This window comes from Furipterus horrens, unplaced genomic scaffold (genome assembly GCF_987537825.1).
Source record: "Furipterus horrens unplaced genomic scaffold, mFurHor1.1.pri manual_scaffold_11, whole genome shotgun sequence".
NCBI lineage: Eukaryota > Metazoa > Chordata > Mammalia > Chiroptera > Furipteridae > Furipterus > Furipterus horrens.
Genome location: NW_028327181.1, coordinates 51,684,575 through 51,704,811, shown reverse-complemented (window position 1 = coordinate 51,704,811; position 20,237 = coordinate 51,684,575). Strand labels below are relative to the sequence as shown.

The window sequence follows — 20,237 nt, the reverse complement described above, 5'->3', positions numbered from 1 at the left end:
TATACAAAATAAAATATCTTAAATGCTTGGGCCTCAGTTTCCTCTTCTGTTAAAAAAAAAAAATAGAGTAGAACCAAATGATCCCTTACACTTGTTCTCTTCAGCTCTGCCATCTTCCGATTCTGATTTGAGGCACAAGAGAGACCCACCTGGATGAACGCATCGTCTTCATCCTCGGAGCACGTCTGGGGAGGGGGTTCGGGGGCGACTGGGCTGACCTCCATGCATGAAGTGCAGGGTGAATGTCCATGACAGGGTGCCACCAAGAGCGTTTCCTTCCTTGCTTCCCCAGGCTGGAACCAGGAGCTTGTGTCTGGTCATGTCTCTCCTCACTCAAGAGCAATCAGACACATGTGGCAACATGGATAAACTCCAGCATTTCCATGTCATGGCTGGAGAGCACTGGATCCCAGGACCCTGCAGACATCATTTGAGTGGATCACAACCCACATCATCTGAACCTACTCATACCGTGTGATCCTCCCCAGCGCTGTATTTATAGGACGTGACTACCATTTGATTAAAATGGACACAGGGATAAATTGTTTGTCTTCCTGATACCAGGATATTTTTCCTAAGAATGACTCTTCCTTATTATAACATTAATGTATGTTCCTTTAGACAGGTTCAGAAGGTAGATCCTCAAAAGTGAGGAAATGAAAAATTATCCATAAACATATAATTGTTCCTAATAAACATTCTGGTGTGTATCTTTTGTTTATACAAAAAACGAGATCAAACTTTTGCAGCTTACTCAGTTAAAATAGATATTGAGTATATTTCTATATCATTAAACATTAATCGACTGCTCCATTTTAATGGCTCCATAGTGCTCCAGTTACGAATGTACCACATTGATTTATCCCCTTAGTTGGGTATCTCACAGAACCCACAGGTGGACATGCAGGTGGCTTCAACCATTACTCACCACTAGGAAAATGCCGCAATGAACCGATCTTTGTGCACGTCCGCGGTTCTGTCCGTGGGTACATGCAGAAGGATGGAGCAGTGGGCTTGTTGTGTGGTGACAAATCACTACCTGGAAAGGCACTTTATATTCTACCAGGTCCCAGTGAGGGGCCATTTCTCCACATGCTCATCCTTCATAGGTAACATTCCTTTTAGCATTTTCTCAGCCTGAGACACAAAAATTCCAATGTTTTAACTTACGTTGTTTGATCACTAGTAATGGTCCCTAGTATTTAGCCCGACATGGGTGTTCAAAGGATGTTGGATTCATCTTTGGATCAGTGAATGACTGTCCCTGGGCTGTGACCCCTTGTGGCAGACAGAGCTTTCTGTGTGGCTGGGGCTGGTGCCTCCTGCTCTCGCAGTGGCAGGGGCCCAGGAGTCAGGGGACAAGCAACCCAGTGCAAGGCCTCACCTGCTTTAGATCTTAAGTGTCTGTCCCTGTTAAGAATGGAAGTTGATCCTGGCAGCGCTCCACTGCCCACCTTCTTCTGTAACTCAGAGAGCCTGACCAGGTGTGCTGACCAGGAGACAGGCAGGTTTGGGTCCTCCCAGTTTCACTTAGTCACATCTGCCCTTCTCATCAGCCTGAGCTTGGGCCAGCCTGGGTTCATGCGGCCCTCCATCTGGTTTCAATTCAGTATTTCAAAATGACCAAATGGAAACACTTCACCGAGCGCTGACAAGGCCTCCCAGGCTAATAGAACGGCCAATCTCCTTACCGTTTGCTGGAATTCTGTCAATGCAGTCAGTGGAGAAACCGTCGGTTTCCTGTGCTGAATGGAAGTTCTGAAGGAGTGACATATGTTTTTGATTCAAATTTTTAAAATGGGGTTATCAAATACTTATCAGAAAATGGAATTGCTTTCCTTGAGAATCTCAAATTTCATGTTTCATGGAACAAAATTAATTAAAGAACTTCCTGGTCAGGGGAAAATGAATTATTTTGTTATTGTTTACTTTCCCCTTCCGTATTGGGGAAAAATTAGTGGCTCTGTGGTGCAGAGGGGGACAAAGTCACCGTGCTGTAGAGCAGTGATTCGCAACCTCAATATGTGTTAGAGCCCCGTGGGGATCTTGTTCCGGATTCTGGTACAGGAGGTCGGGAATGGAGCCTGAGACCCTGCATGTCAGTGAGCTTGCAGGGACAGGGCGTTCTGCTCAGCTTTGTGACAGACTTGCAGGCATGTCCTCTCTTGGACCCTTCCTCTCCTACCAGTGAAGCCATACTCCTTGGTCTCTGCATGTCTGACACGGTGAAGGCAGAGCAACCTCCAGATCATCGCAGAAACCTTGGTGCCCAGCAGGTGCAGAGTCCAGGGCTCTCAGTGTGACCCCTTGTGACTGAGAGGCTCGGACACGTGTCTAGAAAGTTCAGCTTGGCCCCTTACCTTTGCGTCATCTTGAATGGAAAATGGATAGCGGGCTGCCAACTGCAGACCTGCCCAAGAATACTTCAGATGGCTCAAGTTTAAGGGCATTATCCCTGGCTTGCTTCCTAAAAAGGGACTCAACCAGGCACAAGAATCATCCGTCAGAGCGGCTGCACAGCTTGACTGACAAGGGCCAGCTGCCGCTCCTTGCAGAAGCTGAGGAGGAGCCGGCCTGCTCTCCTTCGATGCGGCCCCCACCCCCCGGGTCCTGGACCAGAAAGCATCTCAGCAAACTTCTCTCTAAGAGCTGTGCCAGCCTTAGCCCTTGTCCTCCAGCTTGGGGGTCACCAGAGCCACCAATTCCTGTCTCTCTGAGTGGGAATGAGAAGAAAGTTATCGTACACAGGGCCTACGTGCAGCCATCCTGCTGGGACTGCCCTCCTCAGCCTGCTTCCCTGACCAGGGTGAGTCCTCTGGTCTTGTTCAAGCTCTCGGGTTTCGCTCCTGGGCAGCACTCACCTGGGGACCTGGCGGGCGCTGGGAGCTGTGTCACCCAGTCCGAGCAGCAGAGAGCTGCTGAGGGGGGCCCGGGCCTCCCCAACAGCGCACGCCGTTTTCTTTCAGCCTGCCTTTCACACAAGCTCCTCCTTTCGCTTTTTTCTTTTTTTTTAGTTACATATTTTATGCAGTAAGATGCATAAATCTTGCTCATAGCTCCATCCATTTTTAGATATATAAGGCATCACCCAGATCAAGCTAACAGAACATTGCCGTGGCTGCAAAAGGCCTCCTTGAGCCTTTCAGTAAATAACCACCCAAGTACTGGACTGCCAGACGCTTACGTGGCCTTGTCTACGGCCGTAGATTCGTTTTCCCTGTTCTCCTAGCACCTCATTTCATCCTCACCGCTATCCATCTACAGATTTACAGAACAGAAACAGGACAGGTTGGTCAGTCTTTCTAGTCTGGTGCAAGCTGAACCCACCGCCCTGTGAGCGGGGTGCTGCCTCCCTCTGAACCCTCACGTCCTCCCAGAACAGGGCGCAAACGCTGACACGCCGTCTCCCGTGTGCCGTGGACAGAACACACCCCTATAATGAACAGTGCTGTGGTTCCTGGAAAGCAAAGGACCCAAATATAAACTTGGGTTTTCACTGGCTGGATATTTGATATTAAGCAAAAACATAAATAGAGGTTGTGTAATAATGGAAACGTGGCTATGATTTTAAAAGACAGGGTTGGGTCCTTTAGAGACGCACTCACGTGTGGGATCGGGTGGGGTGGGAGTGGCTGGGGGTGCAGATAGAACAAGACCAGTCACACGCTACCAATTATTAAAGCTTGGTGATGGGTATATCAAACTCATTCAACTATTCTACCCTGAATATATTTTAAAATTTTCAGTGAAAAAAAAGAGAATTCGAGTTTCTTTCAATTAAATGTCCAGAGATGTTCTCCTCACATAGGACACAGGGTGAGTGACGTTTAGGACCCCCTAGGAGACACCTGTGTGGGCCAAGACAGCAATCGCTGTGACTCTGGGCGGGTGGGTCAGGTCAGGCGCGTGCCCTCCGCCCCTCTGGGCTTCGCTGACACGCACAGTAGAGCCTGCCGGGAGGGGAATGCGGCCCCTGGCCTTCGTGCTGGAAGCTCGCCTCTCATACTCCCATGGCTCACCCATTCTCCAGTGGCCACCTCCGGAAGGAGTCCTTATGCGGCCAGTCGCACCAACACCCATCCTCCCATAGTTGTCCAAACCCCTACCTCCTTGTTTTTCTTCACAGCACTTACTGCATCTGACACCATTGAATGTCCTCACCTGCTTCTAGTCTGTCTGCCTCGCCACAGCTCAGCTCCCCAAGGGTGGGGCCTTGGGCGGGTGCTCCTGTGCCCCCAGCTCACGGGACAGCGCCCCGCTGAATGAGCCAACAAGCAGGCTGATGCGCCACGCTAGTCTCTGGCTCGTTGTCCCGGGCTGAGAGAACGAAAATTTGCTCACCCTCCGTTCTTGAGCCCACCGAAGCTGAGCTAAGCACCGCCTCGTGAGCCAATGAACGCAGGCAAAGGTGGGTACAGAAGTATGCTAACCAGACCCTGATCAGCAGAAACTGAGCCCTAGGAAAATCTGAGCAGCAAAAGACAGCACCAGGTCTCTTGATCAAAGTGGGAGTGACTCCACTGTCAGAAATGATCCCGACCCGACCCAAGAGAGCAACAGCCCTCCCAACCACCTGCCATCCTGAGCATCACACCCGAGAACTTGGGAGGATTACCTTTCTCCTTATAGGACTAAACTGCTTGAAAATCAGCTGGCTTCGTGAGGCCACCACGCTGCCTGCTCATCCCTTATAACCGTGCCCTGACGTTCTTGTGTCAAGAACAAAAGTCCAAATCTCTGGTTTGAACCTTACTTTTTTTTCTTAAACTTGTTTCTAAATTTAATCCCATGTAAAAGCAAGCAGGTTTGAGTAGTTCATTGAGGCAAGATGCCCAAACAGTTCCAGGCTTAGATATATGTATGGGGGGCGGGGACGCAAAGCACGTGGGAGACTATCAGAAATTAGCACACATCAAGGCAGGCTGAAGTGGGACAGTGATGGAGGGACAGCAAACACACTCATGGAAGAAGAACCAATATATTTTAAAATATATTTTTAAATGAATAGAAAAGAATTATCTCCTATGCTCTAAAGGTGTTATTCGGGAACACATGGCTGAAGAGGTTATTAACTGCATCTCATTAATAGGAATAACCCACCCATGTCATTGCACGGCAATGTAATTCAAAACTATGAGTAAAAAAATAAGCTAAATGGATAGAAAAGGCTCTTGTAAAGGGAACACACACACAATGTAAAAATAGTGCTGTATGCAAAAAAAGTTATTTGGGGGATTATGGGTCATTTGAAAAATTTCTTCTAACCTTATATTTAAGACAATAAAAGATTTTAAAGTATCTTATGCAGATGCCTTGACAATTTCAAACCACTTTCCTGGGTTCACATTAGCCTCCCAGCTCACACGTGCCTCTCGCTGGTATTCGGAGCACGTCAGCTCTTATGCCTGAGACACCAGCTGCCTCCCGACGGCCGGGCGCATCGAGTAGTTGCGTGCCGACTGAAGCCAGGATTCTTATAATGTTCAAACCACCACCCAGCATTTCTTATCAATTCCACTGAAGAGTCAGCGAAAGAAAGCTCCAACCCACCCACAAAGACGTGCACATGCGGCTTTGCTGAAAGGCAGCCCCAATTTCAATTTCCCACGATTCACAGTTGAAAGGACACCCCACCAGCACACAACACCCGTGCTTTGGATTCACATGGTCACCACAAGCACCCCACGGCAGTGGCGCAAGCAGGGACTTGGCTAGGAATTGAGACCCAAATTCTAATCCAGGTTCAGAAGTTAAGGGCCACGTCTTAATCCCCGGACTGTCTTCTCATGCATCAAGCGATTTGGACGTCACCTCCAGGGCCCCTTTCCCTGCTGCTGACATCCTGATCCTACACCTTTAAACCTGACACTGGGGTGAAGAGCAAATCAAAGGTTTCTTCAAAAGCCGCTGTTCCCTTTCTGGACCATTACACAAGCTCCGGCCTGCAGCAGCTGAGAATGAGGACAATCTCACCCAGAGCCTGCCTGCTGCCAAGTGACCCACACAAACGGTGGCTTCAAACTGACCATCTCCCCAAATGTCTGGCATTCTAGGTACTTAGTATCCTCTCTGCTACATGAGACCAGTGTTCTAGTAAGTTTCTCACCTTCCTAGCAAGGTTCCTAGGAAAGGCATTATAGTTTATATAAACTAAATCTGGTAGCTGTTTATTAAGGAACCCACTACCGTATTTGTCTGCAAAGGCTGCTGTAACCAAGAACCACAGACCCAGTGGCTTAACCAAGACATTTGTTGTCTTAGCCTGGAGGCCAGAAGTCCCAGCTCAAGGAGTCAGCGGGGCTGGTTTCTTCTGGAGGCTGTGTCTTCCCATGAAGGTCTCCTCCGGCATCCTAATCCCTTCTTGTAAGCACACCAGTCATAGTGGCTTAGGGCCCATTCTGGTGGCCATATTTTAACTCAATCCCCTCTTTAAAGCTCCTGTCTCCAAACACAGTCACATCCTGAGGCCCTGGAGGTAGCACTTCATGTGTGAATTTGGGGGACACAGTTCAGCCCATAACCACCCAGAGTTCATCATTGTTCTTTTTCACATATTGTGACGTGTCTTGATAGCAGGTTTAACTAGATATTAAGAAGACGTTTAAAACCCAGAAGATAGGCCTATTTCATGTGCTAGAAAAACCTAACTGACGTGCAAAGTGCATCTGCGGCCTGACTGGGCACTGTACCTGCTGCGGTAGGACCCGCTGAATACCCTTCAGAGGACTCTGCCCCAGTAGTAGCTTCAGGTGGAGAAAGTGAACTTCAGAACAAAAGCCAAGATTCATTCCATCACTCAACCATCATTGCCTGGCTGTGTGCCCACGACTTTTATTTTTTTATTCACTCAGCCAGATCAAAGCCTGTTTCCTCACACAATTTCCTCAAGGTGCGGCCCCTGCCCACCGGCAGCTGAGATGCGGTGGGTGTCTGTTGGGAATCCAGCTCGGGGCCTGGGAGCCTGCGTGAGCGCCCGCCTCCCCGGCACCGCCACAGGAGGCTGTCTGCCCCGAGCTGCCTGCTGCCACCTACGCATGCGCCCATGAGAAAGGCCACGCTGTCCAGTCGCAAAACTGAATACACATTTATTTCTCACACAGTGCAACCCAGTACAGACAGGAAAGTGCTCTGCACCCACTCCTGATCAACATCCCCTTGTTTCCATCTGGTATGTCATTGAAAACCTAGCACATCATTTGGCCAAAAATCACATAAAAGGTCCCTAGAGTAACTAATCTAGTGGTTTTCCCTCAACAATAGATTCCGTCTTGATTAGTCATATCAGCAGCTGCTGACAGGAGATGACAATGCAAACCTGACAAGTGACATTTCTTAACGCGGACGTCTACACCTATGCTTTCAAGTGTAAAGCTGAACTTCAAACGGCGGAGACACTAGCTGATCAGCCACCAAGCACTCGAATGGGAAGCAGTGACGCTGTGGGAATTATAGTCTTCCTGGAAAGTCAGTCCCACAACTTGCACGAGCAGGGGTCCAAGACACGGGCCAGGCCATCGATGCTGGCCTGAGGGCCCCGTTCATGAGCAGAAGCACACGGGCGGTGCCTCTTGGCTGGGCCCTGCCCCGGGGTCCACTTCACTGGCTTCACATGAACTTGGTCCTCCAGTCCTGCAGAGGCTATTTGGGAGACTTTTGGTTGTAATCTCTACAGTTCTAGGAATTGGTGTCCTGTTCAAAATACAGATGTTCTCATGGTAGGAAGGTCATTCTGCAGGCTGCATATATGAACACACCCGTATGCTGTCTCCTATGGGAGACAGAGCTTCCTCCCTCTAGCGAGAGAACGCTGCACTGGCAGCGCCGCCTGGGCTAGCTCTTTCTCCTGTGTTCCCTCATGTGCGCAGCGATTGAACCCGCTATTTCTGCATTCTTCTTGTTCTGGCCAAAATAATCTAGAAATCCACCATCTGGTCCAATCAAGTACATTATTATGGTATGATCCACCTGTAGAGAAAGGGGAGGAGTGATAAAAAGATTACCAAAATAAGCTTCTTATTTTACTGGATAAATGCTATAGAATCAGAGAACTTGACATAACTTAAAAATCTTCGTGGCATTTATTACTTATGGAATGGGCCTAAACCTATTATAGTAAAGTCACAGTGATAAATGATCTAAAATCTTTTGTGTTCTAGAAACCTGCACTGACCATTGCTTGAAACATCAGCTAGATTGCGGACTTCTTCCGGATCAATCCTTAACATGCTGACCCACCCAAGCGCTGAGAAAAGCAGCCACTTCTAAGAAACAGTTTCTGCTGAGCTTCGTGAAACAGTCAGTGCTTGAGGAACGACAATGCTTGCTCCAGAAGCGCTTACCTTTCGAGTAAAATATTTCACCTGAACCCTTACCCGTATTATAAAGACATATCACATGGAGTTAAAGGTGTTGGGAGAAATCACTTTCTTCAATACGTTCTAGAACATGGTCCTTTGTTTTGGGAAGAACTGGTTGTGCATCCTTCATTACCACCTAAATTCTGCTTCCCATGTTTGATGAGAGGAAACCAAAAAAACCAACTACTAAATATATTAATTTATAAATTCTAACACAGTACTTAGTCCTGATATTAGTAAGGGAAATCTGAAAAGAAGTGTTTTTCTCTGAACAATCCTACCTGAAGCAAACCGCCAGGGAACTCCTGAGGAGCCACAAATGCTACGCCTCAAAGGAATCATCTCAAATCCACTATCCATTTTTGAGGCAAAGTTCTTAAAACATTCCTAGCTCTAACTTAAGTTTATATTACTCATCAGTCTTTTTTAGTTATATGCTTCCACAAAATCCAATTTTAAATGCACAGAGGATTTGGAATTTAGTACTTGGAATTCATTGCAGGCGTGAGTGCTACTTGGCAAGGCTGAGAGGCAGGAATGTGATCATACATGCCAAACTGGAGACACCCCCAAATAGACCAGAACACACATTAAGTGTCTGTGAGGTAATCGTTATTTTTACATACACACATTCATCAAGACATAGCAAATGGAAAGAGCCAGGTGCCCGCTCCCATGACGAAAGAATGTGCCCAACAGCTGGTGCCTTCACGGCCTGGGTCGTGACTGCAGGAGCAGGACACGGGACCTGTGTTTCTCCACACAGTTGCAACATACAGGTCAGAAGTCGGTCTCCAGTTCATTGTCAGACCTTATCCTGTAGCTTACACCCATCTTTCTCCCTATTCCTTTTCTCTATTTTTTCTTTTGTAAATAGAATTTCAGTGTTTTTGGCTAATTTTGAGTGTTCTTAATATAAATTATTTCCTAATATATAATAAAAATACGTTGTATCCATTTATGTCAAGCTTTTCAATGTCAGGTCTCAATGTCCATTTGGATGGGGCAAAGCAAACCGTTATCTGTTTCTAGTACAGAGTACTTTATAAAGTCCTAGTAGTTCATCGCAGAGAAAAAATAACTAGCCCTTTCAAGCTCCTTCATGTGTCATGTTAGCCCAGAAGACAGGTGTCATACACCTCTACAAACAACAAAATGCTAAGTTATAAAACTGGTCAATGCCAGACCTAAGCTCAGAACCTGGATCTCTCCAATTTCAAGTCCACTTGTATCACCATGTTGCCACTGTCTCTACTAGAATTCTACTGGAGGCAGCTACTCAGTTTTTCTAATGTGCACTTATATACACATACACAACTTTAAGTTTTTGAAAAGGTAATATATGCTCATAAAAAAGGACAAAAGAATATAGAGTAAACTTACACAGAGTCCGCCTCCCCTTCCAGACCCCCAGAGTCCTCAGGCCCCCCCTCAGTGGGAGCCACCGCTGCCAGTCCCTGCTGCATTCTCCTGGAGAAATCCTCTGCATTTATTAGTGCGAGTTCATAACCACAGATTTCTTTCACCACCTACCACCTATTTCATTTTACATGTAAGTAACAATATGCTGTACTTGCTTTCTCATTTAATGGTATACTGGGCGTTGTTCTTCTCAGCATGTACAGAGTAACCTTTTAAAAAATGGTTGTTTGGTTTTCAGTCTTTTTTTAACAAAAGTGGGATCTCTAACCTACAAAGTACTCCACTTTAAAAGCTGATGGGTACGACAAACTGCCCTTGAAGAGGGTGTTCCTATCAACAATGCATGCAAGTGCCTCACTCCCACAGTATAGCTCCTCTTTTCCCAAATTCGATTTTGACAGTATATTTCAAACTTTTGATCTTTGCTGATCTAATAAGTGAAAATGGCATCACATTACCTAATTCATATTTCTTTTATTATGAGTGAGACTGAACATTTTTTTTTTAGGTTTGAAAGCATTTATAGTCTGTCAAAAGTAATTTCTAATTAATACTTACAAAATAATGTAATGTAATATAATATTTATAAAATGCTACGTGCACATTTAGCTTCCGGTGGAATACTAAGTGTCTGGCACGCCCAGTGTACATCCACTACCAGTCTGAGGATTCCACGAGCATTCACGGCCAGCTTACCGTTTGTTGCTGCTGTTTCAGATAAGAAAACCTCATTCTGTTATATCTTAACCTGCAAGGTATCCCCTCACTCCCTGCAGGTCCTTAAATCTTAACAGAAGTTTCTACACCATCTTGTGGATGAAAATCTGTGACCTCAAGGGAGAGAAGTCACACTAATGACAAACCAAGAAGCTGGGGAGTGTCTCCCCCTATTGATTGATTAGGCAAATGTAGAGCAATGAACTCCACGTTGATTCTCCTTAAATGTCAAATTCTTATAGCAGGAGACCAGTATTTCTCAAAAAGGGGTCTAGGATGGTTTCTAGAGGGTCCAAGGAATCTCCATAGACTTAAAAGTTTACATTTCAATATTTAAGATTAAAAATTAATATCCATATCCTGGATTATGTACGCTGCACAAACCTCAGTGCCCAAACTCAAACCAGCCCATACAGCTCTTACAGAAGAGCCAAGAATCTGAGAAGGTTTTCCGTGGCCCCCTCTCCCGACCCTCACTGCCCTCTGCTCTTCCCTCACTCTCTTCATGCTGCTAGGGCAACAGGAGGAACCCACAGCAGAGTTTCCTCTTTCCTTAAACTTAGAGCTTAAAAAAAAGCTCATTTTTGTCTTTTTGCCCCATGAGTCCAAGTTTCCCTAAATCTCTGAGGCACCAGAACTGGAAAATAAGATTACGGTGCAGGTTTAAGGCAAAGGGCCCAGAAGCCTAATGTGGGCCTAAGCCACAGGGGCACGCGGTGTGCTCCAGGCTCGCAGGGGACAGAGAAGCCTCCGGGGCTGTGAAGAGGCACAGCGCACAGTGAGTGTCCCCAGCGCGGCCCCTGGACAGCAACCATGGGGTAGCTAGCAGACCAATGGCTCAGGGTCCTGGTCGTCTTCCTTTCCATAAAACCAGCTTTGCAGGTGAAAAGCTCTTTTGTTTCATCACTTTGTCCAACCAATACAATGCAGAAACACAACTAGAAAAAAATGGAAATGACACTAAAGTACAATGGCAGCCTTAACGTGACGGGGAAGAACGGCTGTGCTGAGAAGGACACCAGACGCAGCAGCACTTACACCCTTCGCGGGTGCGTCTCTGCGGAACCACGGACGGGAACAGGAGCCACGGGCCCCTGGGGCAGCGCTGACGCACGAGGCCTGAAGAACAACTTAATGCAGTGTCTGTTCTTCTTTGTTAAAAGGCGCATATTAAACACCTAATCACGCCAAGGACACTGTTGATTTGAAAATATATCTCATAGAAAGTCTACCTGTCTATGGCTTTCATCTTCTCTCTTGAGTTTCAGAATTCTTATTCATTCAATCCAAAAATACAGTTCCTCACGGCCTGACACTGCTTCTCTAACGGAGCACATTTCTTTGACTTCTTCATAGGGGACAGAGAGAACCAACACAATGCTTATAAAAATTAAAATAAGCTTTGCTCCAAAATGATGGCTTCTCTTCATTTCCAACGTGGTATCCAAGTACTATATTCTATTGATTGTAAGGCTCCACTCATTTCATACTGCCCTATACTTTCATGTCTCTAGAGAAAAAAAAAAACAGGCAACTAAATTATGGAAACAGTGACTACATATTAAACAAGCAGCCTTAAAAATTTTCACTTCTACTCTACTTTCAAACACCCATAATTCCTAAGGAACTTGCAAGAATCTCAGGTTTTCCTTCACCGCTGAAGCCAGCCGTCACTTAAAGCTGCATGAATGCCTGGACCTGAGAGCGGGCCTGTGGCGAGAAAGCTGAGCGCTGACTTACTATGTAGTCCTCATCTTCGTCCTTGGGGCCAGGGCTGTAGTATACTCGGTACGCTCTGGCCACTCGATCAATCTCTTCTTTTGTGCCAGTTAAGCCAACCAGTTTGGGAGAAAATTCTAAATAAAAAGTGAGACAGACAGTGAGAAAATGAGAAGCACAGAAAACAACCATGCCTACTTCAAAAAGCAGTATTAGTTATAAAGCTGCCCTATTGTCAGTTTCTTCCTGAGTCCCCAAACATTTCCTCATGATATGAAATAAATTCACAAAGAACAAATGAAAATTCTCCTTTGTTATATGGAAGTCACACTGGAATCAAACTAGAAATCAGTAACCAAAAATCCCAGACTATGTGGAGAGAAACATACTTCTAAATTACACATAGTCAAAGGAGAAATCTCAAGAGAAAGTAAAAAATATGAAAATGGAAATACAACTTACCCAAATTTGTGGGATGAAGCAAAAGCAGTGCTTAAGAGGGAAATTTATACAATTGCATACATATATCAGAAAAGAAGACAGATCTAAAATCAGTAAGTTTCCACCTTAGGAAACTAGAAAAAGAAAAGCAAATTAAACCCAAAGTATGCAGGAGGGGAAAAAACTGGAGTGGAAATCAATGGGACTGAAAATAGGATAATAGAAAAGATCAATGAAACCAAAAGTTGGTTCTTTGTAATCTTAGTCAAATCCTTTCATGACTATCTAGTAAAGAGGGAATATACTCCAATTATTTAAATCACATTTTAAATAAATTTAGCTGTTTTTAAATACTTAGATGTAGTTCTAAGATATGCTGAAGTCTAAAAATATTAATCATGAAGTAAGCACTGGTTTTTACTGTATGAGGAAAAGTTTGCTGCATAACTCTATCTCATTTTCCAGCAAATAATCTCATAGCATGCATTTGCTGTTAAGTTTTTGGAACTTATGTAGGGTAGCTGGTGAAAGTCACTTAAAACACCTGGATGCCTCAGATGCTAAAGTGACAGTCCAACATTTAACAGCAGTGCCTCTACTAAGGGTAGAGAAAGCCCATGTCATTCCTTGGACTAATTTATTCTAAACTGAAAAATTGTTCAGGTACTGAAAAAGCAAGATGGCTCGTCTTTTCCCCTCTATGAGTAAAGGAAGAGGAAGTAAAAGAAGCCTGAATTCGCCCTGACTGGTGTGGCTCAGGGGCTTGGGCATCCTCCCCCACACCAAACGGTTGCAGGTTCTATCCCGCATCTGGGCACATGCCTGGGTTGTGGGCCAGATCCCCGGCTGGGGGCGTGCTAGACGCAACTGATCTATGTTTCGCTCCCTCCTTTTCTCCCTCTCTTCCTCTTTCTCTAAAAATAAATAAAATTTTAAAAAGAAAAAAAGAAGCCTGAACTGGTTGCACATCCAGACCTTTTTAAAAATTCTTGGAATTACAATAATTTTCTAAATACCAACTTATATATTTAAACCCCCCCCCCCAAATGGAATTAGTAATGATTACTTATCAATCTCTGTACACAGGTGCTGCTGAAGAACATCACCATAAGGTTTTGGTATTTTAGTATTTTAGTTAAGGTCAGCAACCCAGATAGCTATTCATTTGGGGATATTTATAGTTTGATTAATACGTGATGAAAAGTAATTGCCAATATAACACACATTTAAACTGAAGATTATTCATCATCCAATGAGTTACACCTGCTTTTTATACTTCAGAAAATAATTACGCTATTGCTCAAATTTCTGACAAACTTGCAAACTATGGACATAAATTCTACTTTTACATACTAAAAACTCTAAAAGAGAAAACATAAATTTTTGTAACCTTAGGTTATGCAGATTTCTTAAATAAAAAACCAAAACAATTATTTATACAAGAACAAACTTATATATACCGGACTTCAACAAAATACAAAACTGCTCTTCAAAAACCATGGCTGAAAAGACACATGGCCTAGAAGAAAATATTTGCAAACCATACCCCTAATAAAAGACTTATAACAGAAATATAAGTAAATAAATAACAGCCCCATAAAAATGGGCTAATAATATAAAAAGATACTTTTCAACAAAGAAGACATACAGATGGCAAACAACAGTGTGAAAAGATGCCTAACGTTAGGGAAATGCATATTAAAACCTACTGAAGTGGCTAAACTTAAAAAAACTACTAACCATATCCAGTGTGGCCAGATGTGGAGGAGCTGGAACTCTCATACACTGATTGTAGGAATGTAGAAATGTATAACCACTTTGGAAAAAGTCTGTGAGTTTCTTAAAAAATTAAATGTATACCTACCATGCAATCTAGCCACTCCACTCCTAGATATTTTACTCAAGAGAAATAAAAGCATGTGTCCTCATAAAGACTTGCATCTGAATGCTCTTGGCATCTTTATTTATAATAGTCAAAAACTGAATACTACTCAGCAATAAAAATGAATGAGCTATTGATACATTCTACAACATGGATGAATCTCAAAATAATTATATTGAAAGAAGCCATTCAAAAAGAGTACACACTCTATAATTCTGTTACATAAACCATAGAAAATGCAAATTAATTTGTATTGGCAGAGGGCAGATCAGTGGTTGCCTGAAAATAGGAGGTGGGTGAGTGAAGTGGAGGGATTAGATTAGCAGGGCACAAGGAAACTGCTGGGGTGATGGTTTCCCAAGTGCATACATGTGTCAAAAGGTAACAATTGTACTTTAAATATGGACACTTTATATCAATTACATCTCAACAAATCTGTTAAATAATAAAATACATAGCAGGTCCTTCACAAGACACGTTTTAAAAATAACTGCAAAGCTTTGGAGAATAGGTACATTAGAATGTGTCATATAATAAAAATAAATATAAAACTATTCATTAGTCCTTCTGTCTAGTACTTTAAATCAACTTCACCATAATTAAAATTTAAATTCCTGATTTTTAAGCAACCAGCTGAAAAAAACTAGAATCCATAGAAATTAGGCAACTCACTCAAGCTCATAAGACCTAAGTCTTCATCTTTAACTCTACCATAATTTACAGTCTTTAAAAGTACCTTCTAATAGGTTTTAACCTATATGTTGAGATGTTTGAATTAAAATTCTTCCATTACTAAAGTAATATGTTTTGGATTTATACAATAAAATATGTGCTGAGTTCAAAATATATTTACATAAAACTCACTTTTAATCTCCCAATGTATGTGCTCCCAGGATGTGTGTACACTAATTTTATAAAGGAGAGAACGTGGTACAGAGCTGGAATCAGAAGTAATGAAGGACAAACTCAGTTCCTCCACTGTGACAAAAATAAAAAGAACCCTTCCTGCACCAGGAATTAAGAAACCTGTTTTTCACTTATTTACTTACTAGCCACAGTCACAACTCGGAGGCTCATCTCGTTGGTCTGTAAAACTGCTTATAACAACATTTGTCCTCCCTATTTCACAGGGCATTATAAGGTTTGTTGATCTTTCAAAAACTATAGAGTTAAACAGATACAAAGTATTAATGAAACACACCTTTCACATAATTTGCGATGGCTTCTTTTGTGTCCCTCTCTGGGTCAATAGTGATGAAAAGTGGAGTTATATTTGGCAGAGTTGGAATACTATCTGAAAGAAAGTTCTTGTTAGCCAGTATCCACACTCTAAGGGAAAAGACAAGGAAAAGCAGCAATGACATTTGAGGCAGTAACTGGCACAGCAGGACGGTAAGGAAACACGAAGGCAAAGCTGTGTGACCCTGGTGTTACTGACCATGGGGAAGGGGAGGGGACGGCCTTTGGAAGGAACACAGCCGTATGTTATCTGTGGTGGAATCAGACAGGTACCCACGGAACACCTGCACCAGTGTACACACGCTGATACCTGGATCACATCACATGGGGTCTTGTCTCCTAATCCAATCCAATATTTGTAGGTTGTTTCGCCCCCACCGTACCTCAAGGGCAGGGTAAACTATTCATAAGAACTGAATATCCAGGGACAATTCATTTTAAGAAAGATGTACCCTGTCTTCTGACTGGTCCTAATAGATGCCCCTGCCTGCACCACGGACCCTCCCACAGATTTCATGTCTAACCAACAGTCACCTGGGGAAGGCAATGGCGATGGAAGGCCACAATAAAGGAAGGGACACAAAGAAGACTTAAGGGAGACCCAGACCACACCGACATTTTTCAGCTACATATTGTATTTGGCACCATAACAAGCTGCTTTTCGTGGAAAATGCTGGGGTGATGGTTTGCTAAGTGCATACATGTGTCAAAAGGTAACAATTGTACACTTTAAATACTGACACATTATATCAATTAATCTCAATAAATCTAAGCAAAAAAACAAACCAAACACTGAGATTTTATGTTCTCACAAACCAAATAATTACAACCCTCCACCTAGCAATAATAAAAGATTGTGAAAAGCACAGCAGCGTTAAGGACATTAAGTAAACATACGTAAGTCATGGCTTTCTTACCTATTTCATCCACGACTTGAATCATTTTTTCTAGTTCTTCTGGACAAATGTCAGGGCAATGAGTGAAACCAAAATAAATCAGTACCCACTGACCCAGGTAGTCCTTATCAGTTTTTGGCTCTCCAGTATGAGTTGTGAGGGAAAACGGTCCCCCAAGTAGAGGCTTTCCAATGCTTCGGTGCCGTTCCTTCTCCAGCTCTTAAAGACACAAATACACACACCAAATTAAAAAACAAAAACAAAAACAAAAAAAACAAGTCAATTTAACCACGGGTACTCAACTACCTGATCCATGATCCATACCATGCTAAAGGCTGAGGGGGAACAGAATGTAGAAGAAATAGTCTCAGTTTTCAAGAAGTTCAAAAAACCTTTTAAGGAAAATAAGCATAAAATAAATCAAATTAAATGCTACATTATATAATAAGAAAAGAAAGTGGTAACAATATTTCTTCTTCTGGACAATTCAGCCCTAAGCCGACAGGGGTGCCATGATGGGCGTGGGAAGGGCACAGCTGTGCAGGTGTCTGAGCCCAAGCCGGCGAGGTGGGTGGGCTGGCACTGGAAGGCTGAGCCTGCGTGTGCTGAGGGCAGCCGCACAGGGAGGGGACAGCAGCAATGGGATCTTAGTTATATTAGAGATAAGAGTTACAGATGGACAGGGAGTTAGGCCAATGGAAAGGAAGAAAACTAGAATGAACCTTGTACTACCGGAAAAAAACTGGAAATATGCTGTGAACTTACGGTGTGTTTATATATATGTGTGTGTGTGTGTGTGTATCCTTCATAGCTCTGTCTACTGAGAGGTCCTGGGAGCAGACCCTAACTTCTAAATATCATCTTCCACAAAAAGGAAACAGGGCTTCTTAGAGAAATGGCTGCCATCAGGTCTTAAAAGTCAAAGACTGAAAAACTGTTACAGATTGAAGGACACTAAAGAACAACTAGGTATGAGAGGTGGTTCTGAACTGGACAACTTCTGCTATAAAGGGCATCAGGCTGCAAAACTTGAATGAGGTCTGCACACTGAACAGCAGTAACATATCAATGTTAATTTTCTGATTCTGATGGCTGTATTGTGATTATGTTGGAGAAACAGACACTAAACTATTGGGAGATGATGAGGCATCATGTCAGCAAATATTCTCAAATGATTTAGGGACACTTTTAATATTGTATCATAATACATTTATAATAAAAAATGTTATTAATTGTAGGTGGAACTCCAAACTGAAGTCAAAAGAAGCCTGCATTTTCTAGAAGTGTCTCTATCACCACTTTCCTAGCTTTTCGGTTTTGTTTCATTGTGATACCACAGGACCTTAACTGCTCATTAGATATCAAAATACTGTTAGTTACACAAAATAACCAACATGGATCTTATACTGCTAAGGCTCTAAAGCCTATGAATTCTCACTCCCAGATTTAAACATTATCCTTGTTTAAGGCATCAAAACAGACTCTAAAGTAAAGAAATCAAAACAAATTTAAGTGATACTTTAAAGATTTACTGAAAACTTTCTAAACCAAATCTCAGAAGTCCTAGAACATTCACTAAAACAGAAACGTCCTGGAACCAATTGCTGAATACTTCTCGCGCTCCTGCACCCGGTCCCCCCCCTCTCTGTCTCCCATGGTCAGCCTCAGGCCTTCCTCCCTCTGTGGGTACTCGGTGGCGTACAGTCAAGGCCGGGCCTTCCTTTGGCCCTCAGACCACGGGAACTCCCCTCTGGCCTGCCAGACCTCACCTAGTGAAATCCTTCACTTCTGTGTCTGTTTCCCTGTCATAGGTCTCTCGATGGCTGGACTGCAGCACAGTCATCTTTGTTCCCACATTCAAATCTGTCCAAAAATAAGTCATTGTTCGTTGCTAGACAGTGCTGTCCTGAACGAGAGCACAGAACAGATTAAAGGCAATGGGAAAAAAAACAGGCGAAATCCCAAATAAAGTGTGAGGTTTAGCGAGTACTACCGTACCAACTTTAATTTCCTAGTTTTCAAGGTAATACAGCACGTTAACCCTAGGGGAAGTTAGGGGAGAGGTGAATGGGAAATCGCTATGCCATATTTACAACTCTTGCAAACCTGAAATTATTTCGAGACAAAAGTCTGAAAACTACAAAAAGATGCTGGTGCACTGCTAGGAAGGATTTTATTCAGAGCTGACAACATGGTATCTACTTACTCTCGGTCTTCTCCTTCTTGAAGTACTTCATCCCTGCCAGTAAAGCTCCTCCAACTGCAAACGTGGCTGCTAAAGACTTCCAGGAAACAGGCTACTGGGTCAGAAATGTCAAAAATAAAAAACCAGTGAGATGCAGACATTTACTCACACTAAACTCATTACTGTTGCTTTAAATGCACATACACCAAAGCCCTGACACTGCTACATGTGCAGAACGTTTCACGTTATTTAGGATGAGAAAATACAGAAAGCTTCTGCGGATGCAGTCGCACCTGGGCTCCTAACGCAATGGCAAACGCATGTTTCCAAGGGAAAGTTCACGAAGTCAATTTCTTTTCCTGTGAAAAAACGGCTCAGAGCTGAAGTACCCTGTTCCGACGTGTGACCTCCATCCCAAGTGCTGATTTAAAAACCAGTTAATTAGCCGCTTGGGCTGATATGCTGAACGTAAAGAAGCTAAATAAAATTTGGGAGGTTAACCCAACTCTGGCTTCCAAAGGATCAAGAGATCTGCAACTGCAGCTTCTTGCAAATTGCATCGTAATTTCTTTGTACTCGTTTCAAGTCCCAAGGGAAGATGTCGACCACCTGGGCCTAACGCATCACCCTTCCCCCAGCTCCGAAAACCACTTCTCTTACCGAGCAACTACAGGGTCGTGGCTTTTGGTTCTTTCTGGGTCAGGACCAGAATCCGAGAGAAACAAACAAGCATACCCCGCACGCAATTACGGGCCACACTTTGCACCATTTCAGCGTCTACACAGAACCTCTGAAGGGGGAGCCCAAGTGTCAGAAATTATAAAAATGCTCTGACTCCTCAGTCATGGTAAATGTCAGGTTGAGAGCGCTAAGAAAACCTGAAACTTTGCCGCAGGTAAGCCGGGTGGATGGCAGTCAACCGAAGCCGGACCGAGGGAGCTCTGAAGTTCCGACCAAGGGGGATGGCAAGGCCGCAGCGCTGTCGGCCAGCCGCGGAGAAAAGGAAGCGCTCCTGCTGTGCACTCACCCCGGGCTGCGAGGGGCGCGTGGGGTCCCTGCTGCCTTTCCGTTCCGGTCCTGCCGCGCCCGGGGGTGGCGGCATCCCGGTGCTGAGGGGCCGGCATCCCAGGCAGCGGCCTCCGAGCCCCGAGGCCCGCCATCCATTTTCTTGCCGCGCACAAGGTTGCCTTCCTAACACCCTCCCGGTCCCATCTGCTGGGCCCCAAACCCCGAAACCGCGAGGCAGGAGAAGCCAAAGCTGACCACCCGGAATCCGCACGGTCCGGCCCGACACTAGCAACGGCGCCGCCATTAGCTCAGGGGACCACGCCTCCTTTGACCCGTCCCGAGACTTCCGGTGCCGTGTTCACTTCCGCCGG

The 20,237-nt window shown here is 44.2% G+C and overlaps 1 protein-coding gene across 1 annotated transcript; it reads right to left on the bottom strand.

The window, feature by feature from the left end:
* Positions 1-7,823: 7,823 nt before the first annotated feature.
* Positions 7,824-20,222, bottom strand: SCO1 (synthesis of cytochrome C oxidase 1). Its single transcript, XM_090292699.1, has 6 exons — positions 19,886-20,222; positions 18,880-18,970; positions 16,695-16,892; positions 15,740-15,832; positions 12,237-12,352; positions 7,824-7,965 (listed from the first exon to the last, which is right to left on the bottom strand). The coding sequence occupies exons 1-6, from the start codon at positions 20,168-20,170 to the stop codon at positions 7,831-7,833; spliced, it is 918 nt and encodes a 305-aa protein (XP_090148825.1). The 5' UTR covers positions 20,171-20,222; the 3' UTR covers positions 7,824-7,830.
* Between the last annotated feature and the right edge of the window lie 15 nt (positions 20,223-20,237).